This window comes from Nanorana parkeri, unplaced genomic scaffold, assembly GCF_000935625.1.
Source record: "Nanorana parkeri isolate BGI_ZX_2015 unplaced genomic scaffold, ASM93562v1 scaffold323, whole genome shotgun sequence".
In the NCBI taxonomy this organism is placed as follows: Eukaryota; Metazoa; Chordata; class Amphibia; order Anura; family Dicroglossidae; genus Nanorana; species Nanorana parkeri.
In genome coordinates, this window is record NW_017306591.1 from 918,231 (window position 1) to 936,991 (window position 18,761).

An 18,761-nucleotide genomic window follows, 5' to 3' on the forward strand; every position below is an offset into this window, starting at 1 on the left:
ACAATCAATAACTGAAACGGGCAGATTTGTTTTTACATAAAATTTATTATTTGGTAAACTTTTATTTAGAATTTTCTTTAGCAGGTAAGCGCCACTGCCACCTGTCTGGAAATACCCCATTTTGAGTACACATACCCCGGTTGGGGGGAGAATCTGTAAGGAACATACACACTACTTTTTTTTTTTTTTTCCTTTTGCAGTCAGGGTCGGATTTACGTTTAGGCACAGTAGGCCCGTGCCTAAAGGCGTTGCAGGAAAAGAGGCAGCTTTTCCTGTAGTTTATCGTGCTTCGTCTTCTCTCTCTCCAGCCCTCGATAGAATTGTCTCTCAATAGTCCCAAGCCAGGATAGGACTGAACAAAAAACAAATAAGTAAAATGCTCTGTGTAAAAGGGGATGCTGATAGTAGTAGTGTGCCAACAGGACGCAGTGGTGGACAGCTCGTCTAGTGACCGCATCCTATTAGTTTTATTGAGGACTCTATGAACAGTACACCTTCGGAAATGTGTGAATGCGTCCGCTTTATACGGCCTACGTTAAAAAAAAATACCAGGACTCCGTTCACAGTCGCCGTCCGTCCATCTCTCTCTGCACGGAAAAAAATAAACTGTAATGTGTACGTCCCAATCATCCGGGACTAAAAAGAACGACAGATATTAATAAGGAGAGATTTTTTTTTTTTTAGTTTTTGTTTTTTAATTTATCAGCTCGAGGAAGCTAAAAACACAGACAAACCAACCGAGAACAAGACTGGAGCTAGTATAGAAAATAAAAAGTGAAGTGTAATGTGTGGAGTCCTTTTTTTTTTTTAATATTTAAAGGGGGGGAGTTAGGCAAGCATTCCGAATTTCACGTGAGTTCCAGGATCACTGTCATTAATAAGAGCACCAGTAAGGGTCTGGAGTAGCTGTACACCGGGATGGAACCTGGAACGAGACGAGAGAGAGAGAGAAGAGGTCAGAACGCAACACGGCAAGGGGGACAAGTCATAATAGTACAGGAAGTCCCCCACTTACATGCGACTCCTACTTACAAACGGAGGCTATTACTGTACAGCGGGGGTAGTTGTAATGCTACCGCGCTCGCGCAGACGAGGGGTGCCCGCCTTTTTGGGTCTGGTTCGTAGTACTGTATGGACATTACAGGAAGTTGGCTCTTGTTAGACATGTAGACGAGGGGTGCCCGCCTTTTTGGGTCTGGTTCATAGTACTTGTATGTACATTACAGGAAGTTGGCTCTTGCTAGCGGTGCTGACGAGGAGTGCCCGCCTTTTTGGGTCTGGTTCGTAGTACTTGTACGGACATTACAGGAAGTTGGCTCTTGTTAGGGGTGCTGACGAGGAGTGCCCGCCTTTTTGGGTCTGGTTCGTAGTACTTGTACGTACATTACAGGAAGTTGGCTCTTGTTAGCGGTGCTGACGAGGAGCGCCCGCCTTTTTGAGTCTGGTTCGTAGTACTGTACAGGGCTGTAGCTACCAAGGGGCGAGTGAGGCACTTGCCTCAGGCGCAGTTGAGAGGAGTGCAGCCAGGGCCGGCCTGGCTGCGCCAACTCGCCCCTGTTGCCATGGCAAGCACAGGGCACCATGGCAACAGGGGCACCAGGTGGCCAACGCAGCCGCAGCTCGGCAGGGAGAAGAGGGCAGACACAGGCTTCAGATTCTCCTCGTATCCCCGATGCTCACCCCCGCCCAGAGGCAGGCTGCAGGACATCACATGATGCTGCGCGTGTGTGTGTCATTGGGTGACATCACACGTCTGTTAGGGGGGCACAATTTTCTGTTCTTGCCTCGGGCGCAAAAGGAGCAAGCTACGGCTCTGGTACTGTATGTACATTACAGGAAGTTGGCTCATGTTAGCGGTGCCCGCCTCTTCCGGGTCACTGTGACGTTTTTACTGCTGTCTGTAGCCTCATTAGAAAGATTTAATCTCACTTCCTGTCCTTGAGACAACAGGAAGTGACAGGAAATCTACCCCTAGGAAGGAGAATTCCCTCCTGTAATATCCCTCCATGTGATAGCAGATTGGTGGTGACAGGTCCTCTTTAAGGTGATACTTGGGGCCCAAAAGACCCCCAGCGTCTCCTTTTACACTTGAAACAAGCTTTTGGAACGCAGATCGCACTTCAGGAGCCCAGCACTGACAGCTATGGGACCAGAAGAGATCGGTGAACGGACGTTCTCCGATCTCCTCCCCAGCTTCCTACCGACGCCAAGAAGCCAGTGCCAGGCCTGTAGGAGGGGGAGCGGAGCCCGGGAAACATCTCATTATTGTGTTTTGGGGGCACTGAATTTAACTTAAGTGCAGTTTTCACTACATTTTTGGGTTTGATAATAAGTCGCGCTGATATCGTGCCGCATAAAAATTTGCAACTGCCAACCTTTTTTTTCTACAGGGTCTCGGCTTTCAGAAAATATATACAGGGTTATTCACAGAAGGGTGAAGAGTTTGGAGAAGTGAACAATCTAGACCAAAGTAGCCAATTTTGAAACAAATTCTCCCAATTTCAGCTCATTTTACAGTTCGGCGATGTTGTCCTAGATTGTTCACTTCCCCAAACCCTTCACCCTTTTGTGAATAACCCTGATAATGATTGGGTGGGAGGGGGTGTTGAAGTAATGTTCAGGCCTACAATGTGGATTATAACATGGGTGCAATAAACGGGGAGGGGGGGGGCGGTCATGAAGGGGTTGAAAAACTGACAGTTGGCACCCAACTTTTGAGGATTTCTCTTGTTTTAGTCAATGGAGCTCCTAGAAAAAGTCCTGCTGGCTCCTGAATTGGACAGACTGGATCCTGAATTCCATATTCATTGGTCCACCCCCCCTGGAATAACATCATCATTATGATATGGAATGAAATGGTCTCTCCTCCTAGACTCGCACGTCACAGTCTCTCCCCTCTGCTCCCAGCAGGTGTGCATGCCGCATCCGCACTGAGACTCCTTTACATAACCATTCTGTGCGCTGAAAACTCCTTTTATCCTTCATGTGACCAATTCCAGCAGATAATTGATGCAGCAGAATCCGCACAAATTATGTTACTGCCGTGAATATTTTAATTGGTGTAATTTTCAGAAACTTTCTCCCAAGTGCAATTACAGGGAAAGGAGGAAAAAAATATTACCAAAGTTATAGGAAAAAGTGTCTTATATAAAGTGTCTGTCTTACTGTAGACGGGAAATGTCTATTTCTAGCTCACGTCTGACACTTTGATTAAAGTGGAACTCCAGGAAGACGCAGCTGAACTTCACATAATGTAGAAAAGGTCTTTGTGTGCAATCTGGCCTCTTCGGGATGTTGTGGTAGTAGGTGAAGGGGGCTCCTGACATGGGGCACACAGCACCACCCGCACATTGGGGCACACAGCACCACCCGCGCATTGGGGCACACAGCACCACCCGCGCATGGGGCACACAGCACCACCCGCGCATGGGGCACACAGCACCACCCGCGCATGGGGCACACAGCACCACCCGCGCATGGGGCACACAGCACCACCCGCGCATGGGGCACACAGCACCACCCGCGCATGGGGCACACAGCACCACCCGCGCATGGGGCACACAGCACCACCCGCGCATGGGGCACACAGCACCACCCGCGCATGGGGCACACAGCACCACCCGCGCATGGGGCACACAGCACCACCCGCGCATGGGGCACACAGCACCACCCGCGCATGGGGCACACAGCACCACCCGCGCATGGGGCACACAGCACCACCCGCGCATGGGGCACACAGCACCACCCGCGCATGGGGCACACAGCACCACCCGCGCATGGGGCACACAGCACCACCCGCGCATGGGGCACACAGCACCACCCGCGCATGGGGCACACAGCACCACCCGCGCATGGGGCACACAGCACCACCCGCGCATGGGGCACACAGCACCACCCGCGCATGGGGCACACAGCACCACCCGCGCATGGGGCACACAGCACCACCCGCGCATGGGGCACACAGCACCACCCGCGCATGGGGCACACAGCACCACCCGCGCATGGGGCACACAGCACCACCCGCGCATGGGGCACACAGCACCACCCGCGCATGGGGCACACAGCACCACCCGCGCATGGGGCACACAGCACCACCCGCGCATGGGGCACACAGCACCACCCGCGCATGGGGCACACAGCACCACCCGCGCATGGGGCACACAGCACCACCCGCGCATGGGGCACACAGCACCACCCGCGCATGGGGCACACAGCACCACCCGCGCATGGGGCACACAGCACCACCCGCACATCATGGAGCACACATCACCACCCGCGCATGGGGCACACGGCACCACCCGCACATGGGGCACACAGCACCACCCGCACATGGGGCACACAGCACCACCCGCACATCATGGAGCACACATCACCACCCGCACATGGGGCACACAGCACCACCCGCACATGGGGCACATGGCACCACCCGCACATTGGGCACACGGCACCATCCGCACATGGGGCACACGGCACCACCCGCACATGGGGCACACGGCACCACCCGCACATGGGGCACACAGCACCACCCGCTCATTGGGGCTCACAGCACCACCCGCTCATTGGGGCACACAGCACCATCCGCACAGAAAAATTGATGAATGGTAAAGGAGTCAACTATGGACACATTTTTTTTGCCGTCTTTAGGGGCACACACAGTGTTGACGGTTGACATATTTTATATCAGTTTAACCAACACAACCTCCTCGTCTGCTATATTTTACCAAAAAATTGGGGAATATACAGTAATACCTCGGTCAACACGAACAATTCGGTTCGCGAATAGGAAGTTTGGCAAAATTTTGCTTTCGTTTGCGAACTCCGCATCGGGTGACGAACACAACCACAGCCATCTTCCCCGGTCTGACACGTGGTCGTGGCTTCCTCTAGTCGAGATCGCGGTCTGTTCCCAGTTTGATTCGGTTTGTGAACCGAGGTACCACTGTTTTTGTATTTGTGTGCACTGAAAAGAACCTGATTGTATTCTCTAGTAAAATATAGTGCAACTATTCTGTGACTTAAATAATTGTGACTGCCGCCATTTCATTCTACGGGTTAAGATTCCTAAATTGCGTCTTGTAATGTGTGCAGAAGGTTCTCTAAACGAGAGGAACAATTGCATTGTGTGAACCCGGACAGATTTATTTCGCTCCTCGGCAGCCAGAATAGTTATATAAGAAATAAGCCGGTTGTGAAATGCGGACATGGGGGGGGGCGGGGTTTGTTTCCACATTGGTGGAGTATCACACTGTTTTCCTATGGATTCGCCTTCATTTACATGGCCTCCCGTCTACACAGCAATTTGTCTCTGGCGGCTCTCTGATCTATATTCTGTTGCTAATAGAAACAGTCATTAATTTATTTCTGGCCTCTAAAGCAGCAGATAAAATGGACCCGGCTGTGATCTATTTCTGTCTCCTCCGGAGCATCATTTGCCCGATCCTCCCGTCTGCTTTACATGTTAAACAACTCACCGTTTGAGTCTTCTGTTCCCCTCGGAATATTGGGATTTTCTACGAGGAAACAGACAGAATGTTAGACTGAAGAAGTAAAATGTTCACCCGCTGTCAGTCATTTGGCAGTGGCATCCATTGCCTTCCGTTCCTTGTTAACAGGTAGGTGCTGATGATAACATCGGACTTTTGCTGCTTCCATTGAAGCAGAACTCCAGGATTCAATGACCAATCCTGGTATTTAAATATTAGGGATGCACCGATAAGTAGTATCAATATTGCTGCTGCATTGGGGCGAGTATTTGGACAAATACTCGCCCCAATGCTCCCGATGCCTGTCCCAATACTAAAACTTCCGGTATCAGGAAGCTGGGCGGCGAGTCATTACATAGTGCCCGGCTTCCTGATTGTATGGGAAGATGGCTCAATGTTCCCTCGTCACCAGGGAGCATGGAGCTGGCTTCCCGGACTATCAGGAAGCCGGTGGGGGGGCGGTAATGACTCGCCCGCCGGCTTCCTGTTTGGCTAAGAAGCTAGCTCCATGCTCCCTCGTCCATTGAATGTATAATGGCTCACCGCCCAGCTTCCTGCTGGGGTAAGCTGGTCAATCAGGAAGCCAGGCGGTGAGTCATCTCCCCCCCCGGCTTCCTCATTGGCCATAAAGCTGGTTCCATGCTTCCTCGTCATCTGGTGATGGAGCAAGCAGGCGGCTTCCTGGCTAATGGGGAAACGGGGCGGCAGGTCATTACACGCCGCACAGCTGCCTTAATGGGACTTCCGGTATCGGTATTCGGTATTGACTAGTACAGAAAAAAAATATTGGTACTCATACTCTACCAACATTTTTTATCGGTGCATCCCTATTAAAAACCTTTATGTGCAGTTCTTTAGCGGGTCCTGTGATGTCACAGAAAGTTCTTCCATTTCTTTCAGGTGGTGGCAGTGGGTAGAGTCCAGTCTGTGTGATGATGCGCCCCCTAGTGGGGGGAGCGTAAATGGCCGGCTGGGCTCACAGGAAATGACCTGAATGACATGATTTTTTTTTATACGAGGGAAGGAATCCATAGAGAAACATATTTTCCTTTTACTCTGAGTTCTCGGTGCAACATTGGTAAGGATTGCAACGCTATGCCATTATATTTTATCATTCAACTCCCAGAGCAGCCTTGGGCCAGCAGCTTACCTTGGCTGATTATTTATTAGTTTGATGTTTGACTTGCAAGTTATCCTTCTCTCACTTATGGAATGACCTGTCCGCAGTGATAGACGGGAAGACTGACATGATACTTGTGAGTGATTTATCCAGTACACAGTGCAGCACAGAGCGTCCTGGCACACGGGCTGTCATTGTCACTCATAATTATAAAGCCAGTGACCCTCCAGTAAACTAGAGGAAGGTGTATTTGGTCCATGGGCGTCTCCTGAGCGGACGTTCCTCTGTCACAGATTTAGTGGGGAAGCAGGGGTAGATGGGTCAGAGATACCGTACAAGTCAGAGTGGCACATCATTCCGCTAGAATTCCCTGTGGCATCGGGAGATTTGCTATTCGAGCGGAAAGCTTCACATATTGCTTTTATCTGTTTTTTTTTGTCAGATTTCCATTGCAGCCCAACAACAGGGGACCCTTAAGGTGCCCACACACCTTGCGATAATCGCGGGAAATCCCGCGATCGTACGATTATCGTAAGGTGTGTGGAAGCCGTGCGACCTCTACTACTGTAAGGTCGCACGACTTTTATCTTAGGAACATGTTCGAAAACCCGCCGAGCATCCTACGATGTTCGGCGGGTGTGTAGCATGTTCGTGAGATAAAAGCCGGACAGGCCGGTGTGCGCAAGCGCACACTGCCCGTTCGGCATTGCGGTCACCGGAAGCCCGCCCCTCAGGGGGCGTGGCTTGCGATCATCGCAAGTACGATCTGCCTGTCCAAGATGGGCAGATCGTACGTTTTTTAAGTACCTTACAACCATCGCAAGACAAAAGTCTTGCGAGGGTTGGAAGGTGTGTGCCCAGCCTTAAGGTGCCCATACACTGCTCGATTCTCGTACCAGAATCGCGGGAAAAACCCGCGATCGTACGAGAATCGAGCAGTGTGAACGAAGACGTGCGACCGTTTCTACTGTACGGTCGCACGTCTTTTGTCTAAGGAGCACGCTAGAAAACCAGCCGAAAATAGTACGATTATCGGCTGGTTTGAACGGTGCTCGGGAGACAAATGCCGAACGGGCCGGTGTGCGCACGCGCACACTGCCCGTTCAGCATTGCGGCCATCGGCCATTGCGATGATCGAGAGTACGATCTGCCTGTCCAAGATGGGCAGATCGTACGTTTTTTTAAGTACTTTACAACCATCGCAAGGTGGTTGCGATGGTTGTAAAGTGTATGGCCACCTTTACACTGCATAGAAATTGTATTGTTCTCCAGCACTGGGCTGCTCACACCGGTGCAGGAAATGTACGTTATGGCTTCTCTGGTGTTGTGAACAAGCAAACAGCATAACCTGTAAGGCCCGAATAATAGTTTTAATTCCTTATCGTCGGCTGTACTCAAACCCTGTTTCCACGAAAATAAGACCTAGTACTATTTTTGGGAATTGCTAAAAAGACCTACCCCGAAAATAAGACCTAGTTGTGACCATTCCCAGGGCCGGTGGCGGCATAAGGGGGAGAGGCAGAAGAGAACCAGCGGTGCCAGTGAAGCCGGCGCTAGAGGAAGCGAGGCAGCAGCACAGGAAGCAGAGCCGCATAAGCCGACGCCTCCTCTATAGCGCCGGCTCCTGTCACAGGCGGAGTGATACCAAATGCACTCCGCCTGTGAGGAATCCATAGTGAAAGCGCGCTTCACTCATTCTGGCCAGTGATTGGTTACCAAATTGCTCTTGGAAAGGTACGGCACCCCTGATTACCATATTTTTGTACATGAATAAGTGTGAATTGTTATACATTAAAAAAAAAAAAATAAGACCTACCCCGAAAGACCTAGTGTGTTTTTTTGAGCCCAAAAAAATATAAGACATTTCTTATTTTCGGGGAAACGTGATATATGTGGAAGCATGGAGGTGGGATTTAATGCCATGCTTCAACATACATGCATACAGCCGGCACTGATGTTTGGTACTGGGAGTGCGCTCACATGCACCGGCACCGTGACCATGTCGTTACTGACAGGAGCAGGGCATGGGCTCCTGATCACATGATCACTATGACAGTCAATCACATGATTGGGAAGCTCATCATCTCTACCTTGGGACTTTAAAAACCCCTTAAAGGGCCAGCTCACGCAGGCTGGAGGATGTTGCTCTTATACTGGTTGTAGTTATTGGTGATATGTATAGATATGCACGGCATCTATCACCAAGCAGTTTTGGATGCGCAGTCGACCATCAGGACATAAATAAATGATTGCATGGCTTCACCCACTGTCCAGATATGAGCGAGGAACCTCATTTGTGATGAGACTGAAGACAAAAATAAATAAATGTGTTCATCCTTTTCACCATTCTAGTTTTAGGCTCCGTTTGGCCCTGGCCATATCCTGACTGGCTATACCAGTGGTTCTCAACCTTTCTAGGGCTGGGGCCCCTTGGTTACATTTGCCAGGTTGTGGTGACCCCCAATGGCAAAATTTAGGAATGCACCAATACTAGTTTCTGTGTGGGCCCTCAGGTGGCCAATGTGGGCTCATGTGAGCTCAAAGGGGCTCTCTCGCGGTCAATGTGGCTCTCTGGGGGCCAGTGGGGCTCTTGGGTGGTCAAGCCAGCATTCAACTCCCCTCACTCCCGGCCGCTCCCCTCTCTTTGATCCTCCTCGGCTGCCGGCGCTGCAGCGCCATCTAGCGGCGTGGCCTGAGAACTGACACTGCTGCTCTAGGAGGTGGCTGAGGAGCCTCTCACCTGGCGCAGCACAAAGCATGTGGTGACCCCCTCAACAGTGGGTTGTGACCCACTTTTGGCTCGCGGCCCACAGGTTGAGAACCAATGGGCTATACTGTAGTTCTATACAGAGTTATAGATGATCTGAAGTTACATTCTTCAAACTGATACAATTTTAAAGACATTTACACCCATCTATGAGGATTGTTAGATCCCATTCCACTTACCAAATACTATTAATCTGGTATGCGTGTCTGTAGAACCCAGCGGATTCTGAGCTGTGCATCGGTACATAGAGCCGTTTAGTTCAGCTGGGACCCGTTCCAGGACCAGCTCCTTCCCGTCATGCTCTGAGCTGCCATCCAGCAGCCTCCCGCCAACCCGGGTCCATGTAAGGAGAGACTCAGGAAAGACTTCATTCTGTAAACAACGATAGGGAGACCCGGCTCATCGATTGCAGGAGCAATAAAGACATTGTATTGCTTGGAGACTTTGCAGGCTATTAAGTTTGAGCGCAGACCTTAGCAATGCTAGCTAAACTTCGGAAGCCCTGTCCTCCTACTAAAAAAGTGTGCTGATCCTGTAAGAGAAGGTATTGATCACTTAAAGATGGAGGGAATGACTCCTTATGGTGTAAGCTACACGTACACTTAGCAAAGTAAGTGGTACATCATCCCACACGGCACCCAGTGCTGCATTTATTTCACTGGCTGCCGCATGTTACCGTGTAGCTTACGCCACAGGGAGTCATTTCTTCCATCTGTTAGAGACTGATTGCTCCTCTCGGTGAATAATCCAAGCCAATTTTAATACCATGATTGACTAAAAGTAAGCCGTGGTGCCTAGGTCTCGGTGTGTGGAATAAAATTAACCACCGCTGCTCCGTAGCAACCAATTACTTTTTTTTTTTTTAATGCAGAAAAATAAAGCAAATAAAATGGCTGCTGAGGGGAAGACGAACTTCACTTTTCATGTTCTATACTTTATTATAGATGCAGTTATACTGTACGTACAATGTCATTGTAAAGAAACACATTTCCAAAGCACGTGTACAAGAAAAGGATCACTGGTAGAAACAAGGAATTGTCACATCTCATACAATAAAATACAAGGCAATATATGTTCAAGAAGCCCTGACCCCGTAGTTCTCCTTTAAGATTTGAAAATGAAAGAGAGAAGCTGATTGGTTGCACATCTACTCCAGATTTTTATAAATTCCCTTCTTAATGTTCCTTTATCCTATACCAAATAAAGGTGGGGGGACGGCATGGGGCATAGGAAAGGGATGGTAGGGAGACCATAGGTAACCATGAGTTCATAAAGGGAGATGGGTTGTGTCAAAATCTGGAAGAAGGAAACTTGTAATTCAGAGTTGTTGGGTCACTAGGTATACTCACCTGAACCACAATGGCAGATGGCTATTAGAGCGTTCCCTGGAGCCTCTCTCCCCCCTCCGCTCCTGTGGTCTAAGGTGCAGCGAGTCACCACGTTATTTACAGTGTATAGGACTTGAGGATGCCAAAGGACATGCCATCGCTGAAGTAGGGGAGAAGCCAGACTGAAGGGACAGGTCTAGGAGCCAGCTGGCATCGCAGTTCGGGTGAGGTGTCTCTCTATTGTTTTTTTTTAGCTCCCTCGGAAAAAAGAGCACCTAACCCTTGCACTGTGGGGGTAATGTTAAGAGTTTTTCTGTGAACTTGCTTATAAGGAGGGGGTCACACTCCATTGACTGAAGGGCTATCCACATGGGCATCATGATATTTAGGAATCTGAGTTAGTTGGATATTTTTGGAAGCCCCAAAACTCCTTGAAACAGTTCACTTTTAGGCAATTTGGTATTTGAAGCCCCTAAGAGCCAATACAGAAAATGCTATCTGCCAAATTAAGAGCCCGGACATATGAAGTATGAACAATGTTAGCTGGTGGGAGACGAAACTATATAAATAACCTGCTACTATATAGATGAGAATCTAGATACTGCCTGCTCTGATCACCGGCAGCCAACCCAGCTATCTGATGCTGCATATTCCTTTGCTACTACCGTGTTTCCCCGAAAATAAGACAGTGTCTTATATTTTTTTTTCCACGAAAAAAGACACTAGGTCTTACTTTCGGGGGATGTCTTATGTGTACCTGGCTGCAGCTGTCCGCTCTCCGATCTACGCTCGTGCATGCGGGTGGGCGTGCGAGGGGGAGTGAGCTGCGGCAGTGACATGTAAAATGTAATTATACGGTGCAGCTACCCCGAAAATAAGACCTAGCGCTATCAGGGATTTCTGTAATATGAGATCTACCACCGAACTAGGTCTTATTTTCGGGGTAGGTCTTATATTACAGAAATCCCTGATGATAGCACTAGGTCTTACTTTCGGGGTAGGTCTTACTTTCGGGGGAAACACGGTATATACTCCCAAGGGTTTCTTCTCCCACTTTAAAGGGGCATTATCAACACCCAAAATGCACTGGTCCCTCCTATGAACTCTGTAACTGATAAACGGTGTAAGGTCTATTTTGCTACGGTGGACATGCAGGACCACATAAACTGTGTATAGCTCATTGTAACCCTAACTATACTAACTGGAAGCATCTCACACAATAGCCAGTAGCTGTGTGACCGCGCCGATGTAAAATCTGCACAGAAAGCAGCGTGTACATTCCCAATGAAGATCACCGACTCTCAAGTGTAAAAAGCAAATGTAAACACTAACTCCAATCTATACTTAGTATGTTTTGAATAGAGCAGGGAAGGGTTAGTTCAGGGGTGCCCATTAGGTAGATGGTGATCTTCCAGTAGCTCTGAAAGCTGATGCTGGTAGATCAGGAAGGGTGTGACTGGCGGCCCCTTTATTTCAATTTGGTATATTTATTTAGCTGTGCACACACGATCACCTATTAGCCCGAGTCTGCTGAGCCCAGCTCCCCGACACCTTTCTGGTGGATACTGGTGGTTGAAGTGCTATGTATTACATCAAAGAATATTAGTGCACACAGCCTGTTGCACTACACTGATTGCAAAATACAGCAAGGTGAGCCAGGAGAGAGAGCGAGGAGAGACAGCCAGGGGAGCACAGAGAGAGCGAGGAGAGACAGCCAGGGGAGCACAGAGAGAGCGAGGAGAGACAGCCAGGAGAGAGAGAGGGACATTTTTTTTTTCGTTGGTAGATCTCCTGTAGCTCGTCATTTGAAAAGTAGATCTTAACACAAAACATTGTGGGCACCCCTGGTTTAGATCATGTGTCAGGTTTTTATTGTGTTTTGTGTCCCTACTGGGGAGCTTTACCCTCATTTCCTGTCTGAACAGGAAGTGATAGTAAATGCTTCTGATGGGAAAAATAGTAACACATTTTTAGTAGATTGGGGAAGGGATAGAACGGCTGACGGCGTTGTGCATTCCCTTGCTGGTGACAACTGCTCCTGTCATTTCTTGTCCTGGTATAACAAGGACAGGATTTGCCTCATAAAACGCCTCCCACAAATTCGGGTCCCTTAATAGTGCAGTCACCTATTGGGAAGTGGACTTAGGCCTTGTTCACACCAAGCACGGAGCAGGTGCAGAGCAGATCACTTGCAGACCGGATCAAAACTGCGTCCAATGTATTCCAATGGTATTTTTTGCTCCAGTTCACATTGCAGCGTGCCGTTGCAGAGCAGATCCAGAGCAGGTGAAAAAACTGCAGCAGGCCCTATTTTACTTGCTCTGCATCTGCTCTGGAACGCATCAACAACACATGCAAATGCCTAGAACCCACTGAAAGCCCATTTTAAACCCTAAAAAAGGGCCCGAAACGCATCAAAAACGCGTAAAAAAAAACTAGCGTGCGTGTGCAGAAACCTGACCGGATCTGCTCTGCATTTGGTGTGAACAAGACCTTAAGGGAGCAGAGTGGGATTCTGGCTTTGCTGCATATTAAATCCTGTAGTATTCTTGCAGTACTACTACAAATAATTCCAGAGTTGCTTGCTTACCTGAAAGCCTTGCACTACCATGCGGACCGTGTCCCCCACACGAGCTCTGGTTGGCGTCATCGTTATTTTGGGCCCTCTCGGAGCAGCTGCAACACAAACAACGGAGAGACCTGTTAAGCATTGCTTTACATACCGCAGGCCAGAGAGAGGCAAACTAGGACATCTTGGGAAATATATCCAATGATGCCACCAAGTAATAAGATTCAATTGTGCAAAACAGCTGGCCATTATTTTATGATTAGAGACGCCAAGCACTTATCTTTGCTATTTGTTCCACTTTGGTGTCCTCTTATTATTTACCATGCGGCTGAATGTTTTCCTCGTCGTGCGCACATCATTAAAGCTCACACTGTGATATGCAAAATACTGCGCGCACACACAGGAAGAATGAAATATCGGCCTCCTTGACAATTCTGCTTTCAGAAGACTTTTTATTTCTCGCCTAATTGGTCCCAATTAACTGTTCTGGGTATCAGGACACGATCAAGGTCATGACACTATTTGACTCCCTCGTCTACACACAAGCTGATGCCAGAAATGGCATTTCCACCAAGGGATGGAAACTAAAGCAGAAACTAAATACCCCAGACGACCATTTACAGCAGCTTTTATAGCAGCTGGCGAACCACCCACCCACCCCGGACCTGCCCTGAGCGCGTCCTACGACCAACAGGTTTCATAGACTTCCATTATGACGCACGTTTAATGAACACCATAAGACTAAGCATGATTAAATGTTACAATGCAAATCTCTGATGACGATACATTTCTTATCCAGTTACAGTCTTATTTTATTATACAGGATTTATATAGCGGCAACAGTTTTACAATATAAGACATTACAGTTACTATACAAATCAAGACAAGATGGTAGGGAGGGCCCTGCCCCTGAGGGCTTACCATCTGAAAGGGGAGGGGCCAGTGATACATGAGGAGGTAGCTGTGTGGGGATGAATTGTTTGAGAAAGTGATAGTTCAGTGGTTAGGTTGAGGTGGGATAGACTTCCCTGAAGAGATGAGTCCTTAGGGATCATCTAAAGGCAGTCAGAAAGGGAGATAGCCGGACAGGTTGAAGTAAGGAGTTCCAGATGATGGGAGAGACTCTAGAGAAGTCCTGGAGGCGAGCATAGGAGGATATTAGTTTTGGATACAGTGGGGAAGGGGTAAGAACCCATTAGAGAGATTTGTCCTCGCGTCCTGTCCTTTATAGATCATTGGTTCGACCTCATCTGGAGTACGCGGTCCAGTTCTGGTCACCTGTACTAAGAAAAGATGTCCTTGAGTTGGAATATAGATCAGGGATGGCTAAACTGCGGCCCTCCAGCTGTGGTGGAACTACGAATCCCATGAGGCTTTGCAAGATTCTCACAGCCACAGACATGACTCCCGGAGAGAGATGCATCATGGGATTTGTTGTTTCACCCACAGCTGGAGGGCCGGAGTTTGGCCATCCCTTGTATAGATAAACTCTGGCCCTCCAGCTGTGATGGAACTACAAGTCCCATGAGGCATTGCAAGACTGGCGGCCATAGTTATAACTCCCAGAGACAAATCAATGATGGGATTTGTAGATTCACCACAGCTGAAGGGCCAGACTTTGCCTACCCTTGCCATAGTATATGAGTGGCGGGGGGCCTACAATGACAGGGACACACGAGAGGCAGTCGGATCCTTCACTCTCTTATATAGTGGAGTTGATGATCAGGCCCAATCACACGGGCAGCATATGGGAAATGTCCCCGCGCCATTACAAATACCCCAGACACTCTTCATCTAACTTGCCACTTAAAGACCAATAATGGTAACAAATGCTCACTTGGTTTATCGAGCGTTTATATGCAGCCCATGGCTTAGGAAAGCAGACTTTGTTGTATTAACATGTTAAGCACTAATTACGCACTTCTTCTGCTGTGCCTGGGGCGAGCTGCTGGCCCGCTGGACTAATGTCTTACATCGATGAGAAGTAAACTCCTCCTGTGTAAGCAGAATGATAGCACAGAGGACAATAATAGTCAAGTCGGAGTGATTAGGACACCTGCAGGGTCATCGCTCCGGTAATTATTACAATATTGCTCTAGCCAGCTTTAAATATTAATATGACAATGCTGGTTTAACCTCTGAGACCGGCAATAAATCCTGCAAATTACCCAGGAGACCAGATGAATGCATGCACTGCCGTCTGCTACATCATTCCGGAACATACACAGACCATGCAGGAACAGATGCATCATCCGTCTGCAGTCTACTGCATCAGTCCCGTACAATGAGGGCCCATTGACACTTATTTGTTGTGACAAAACACATGGCAACATACCTGCTCTATGTGCAGTGCGTTGTGTTGCCATTCATAGAGCAGTTGAGTTTCTTCCTCCACTCCAACGACGTGTTGGTAGATTGATTGGCTCCATTCTAAATTGGCCCTAGTATGCGTGCGTCTGTATTTGAGATTGGGACCAGCTTCTGGAGGGAATGGACTTGTGAATGTACAGTATGTAAAGTGCTGCAACATCAACAACACAGGGACACAACTAGCAGGAGGAAAGTTCAAAACTAACCATAGAAAGTATCATTCTAGGAGATGAGCAGTGGATACTTGGCACAGACGTCCAGCAGATGTAGTGAGTCAATGACCGTAAGTCAATGTAAAAACGCTTCGGTTAAACATAGGTCTATACTTAGACAAAAAGGTTAATGCCCCTCCCAACTACCTTCTAAAGCCTTGGATCTCAACTGGTGGGTCGTGACCCCATGTCCAGTGGGTCGCCACATGCCTTCCACTTTTCTAGGTGAGAGGATCGTCTTCGACTTGAGGTGGGGTGGGTTGGGGCTATGGCTGCGAGGGAGCTCCATCCATACATGCATTGTTTACATCTCATCACATTCTGACTCCTGGCACCTCTACGGGTGGGCATGGGAGCTTTTCAAAAGTTAACCCTTGCAGGTAGGGCTACCCCAGCACTGCAAGGGTTAACTGCTCTTTTTGGTCTCGGGCCTTGGTTCTCAACTGGCGGGTCGTGACCCAAAAGTGGGTCGTGACAACATGTCCAGTGGGTTGCCGCATGCCTTCCACTTTTCTAGGTGAGAGGTTCCTCAGCTTCCTCCTAGGGCCGCACTGTCAGTTCTCACACCGAGCAGCCATTTAAAATATGCTGACCGGCGCCACATGTGAGCTTGAGGTGGGTTAGAGGTATGGCTGCGACGGAACTCCATCCAAATGTGCATTGCTTACAGCTCCCTATGACAACGGGCTGCTTTACTGTTAGTCTGTAATGTCTGTGCACAAAAGAGTGTACCAGAAATTCACGTTATGTGAAGATTGGGCTGCTGTGCTGTGACGGAGCTCCGTCCATATGTGCATTGCTTGTACGGCTCCCTCACATGTCCTGTAGAGGTGCCTGGACCAGAATGCCATCACATTCTGGCTCCCGGCACCTCTACAGGGCATGCAAGCGAGCTGTTCAAGCAATGCACATATGGATGGAGCTCCGTCACAGCACAGCCGCCCACACTGGACCCCAGGCTGAGGATCCACTCCAGTTTCCCTAATGGCAACCCAAACGCACCTCCCACCCACAGTTCAATCGCCTGCATCAGAAAGCGCAGTACCGCAACTTGGGTCGCGACTGAATGACCGAGGACAAATGTGGGTCCTGAGACTTCACAGGTTGAGAACTACGGCTATAAAGCCATTCATCGTGTAACCTACGGTCACATGTACAATAACATCCAATCTTCACATAACGTGAATTTCTGGTACACTCTTTTGTGCGCAGACATTACAGACTAACAGTAAAGCAGCCCGTTGTCGTATGGAGGCGCACTCATTGACTTCTACAAATAGCCACGCATTATGGTGATGTTGCTGAGGAATAAGAGGGGCAAATGTTTTAACTTGTAATAATTATCAGAGGACCTTCCCTCCCGCAGTATTATACACCATAAAACTTCATTAGCATTAGAGCGGCTAGGGACCACTTGCCTGTCTAGGCCTGCTGCAGCCTTCATTCCCGTCTCTGTTTATTTGTAACAATGCTTATAATAATGTTTACATCTAATTAACAAAAAGTAACAATACCGGGTTGTATTTGCAGTGAAGTTTTCGATCACTTGATTCCATTCTCTGTCTGATAAGATCTCCGTGTCTTTGTCCGAGGAAGAAGGTAGAATGTGGAGACCAGCTTTGTATCATGAAGGGTCAGCAATAGCAGAGTTCCTTTCAATTCTTGATGACATCTCAATGAAAGGAACCCATAACTTAATTATTTACATCAAGCTCATGATGGTTGCATGTGGCTCGTGCAGCACCAGCTGACCAATGCGGTTGTCATCAAATGATTATGTCAACATTGTACAAACTGAATGTCAGGCAATGTCTATAAGGCCATCTGTACAGGAACACATACACCGCCTGGCCAAGAAAAATTCACACACCCTAATATTATGTTGGAGCGCCTTTAGCTTTGATTACGGCACACATTCACTATGGCATCATTATTATAAGCTTATACAATGTCACAACATTTATTTCTGACCAGATTTGTATTTATTTTACACCAAGATCTTGTAGTGATGATGGGAAAGTTGGACCACTGCGTAAAGTCTTCTCCAGCACATCCCAAAGATTCTCAATGGGGTTCAGGTCTGGACTCTGTGGTGGCCAATCCATGTGTGACAATGATGTCTCAGGCTCCCTGAACCACTCTATCACAATCTGAGCCCGGTGAATCCTGGCATTGCCATCTTGTAGTATGCCCAATGTGCCATCGGGGAAGAAAAAATCCATTGATCGAAGAACCTGGTCATTCATTATATTCAGGTAGTTAGCTGACCTCATTGTTGCTGAACCTAGACCTAACCAACCCCAGAAGAAAAGTAATCTCTGAGCCTGATGAAGGGGACCCTGCGTGGCCCCGAAAGCGCTTGCATATGAGGGACAGCATTCTTCAATAAATGATCACTCAATTGCTGTAACTATTGTTTGGTGTGCTGGTGACATTCTTCAATTAACTAACCAACCCCAGATCATAACACATCCAGTGCAAGCATCTCACCTATTGTCTTAGCTAAAATCCGGGTGGTGACTTTTTTTTTTTTGACCAGCCGGTATATGATCTGTGCAACATTGTATAGTCACTCCAAGTGATGCTCAGGTCATGCACGGTCCCTTTTTACAAGACAGTCATGTCAGTAGACCGGCCATTGCCCTGCACATGATCAGCAAATCTCTCCTTAGTTGCTGGAGAAGCTGCTCTTTCTGTTCTAGAACGTTCAGTCTGCCCCCCTAAACTCCCCAAATCTCATGATGTTGTCCATGTCATTGCAGCCCTGTACCCACACTCACATAAGAAGTTCACTTTTGTGTGCTTCTGTCAGCATTTCACTGGCCTGTTTTACATGTATACAGGGCAGCCATCAGAAATTTTGGGGCCCCTTACACAGCTTTAGGTCGGGGCCCCCCCCCCCCCACCCCGCG

General features: G+C 48.5%; 1 protein-coding gene across 1 annotated transcript in view; it reads right to left on the minus strand.

The window, feature by feature from the left end:
• Positions 1 to 820: 820 nt before the first annotated feature.
• Positions 821 to 18,761, minus strand: part of IGSF21 (immunoglobin superfamily member 21) — a 426,138-nt gene continuing 408,197 nt past the window's right edge. Inside the window, exons 7-10 of the mRNA XM_018558175.1 lie at positions 13,289 to 13,374; positions 9,550 to 9,742; positions 5,472 to 5,510; positions 821 to 925 (exon numbers count right to left, since the gene is read on the minus strand). Of these exons, the coding sequence (XP_018413677.1) occupies positions 849 to 925; positions 5,472 to 5,510; positions 9,550 to 9,742; positions 13,289 to 13,374 (395 nt within the window). The 3' untranslated portion in view covers positions 821 to 848. The remainder of the gene's footprint in view (positions 926 to 5,471; positions 5,511 to 9,549; positions 9,743 to 13,288; positions 13,375 to 18,761) is intronic.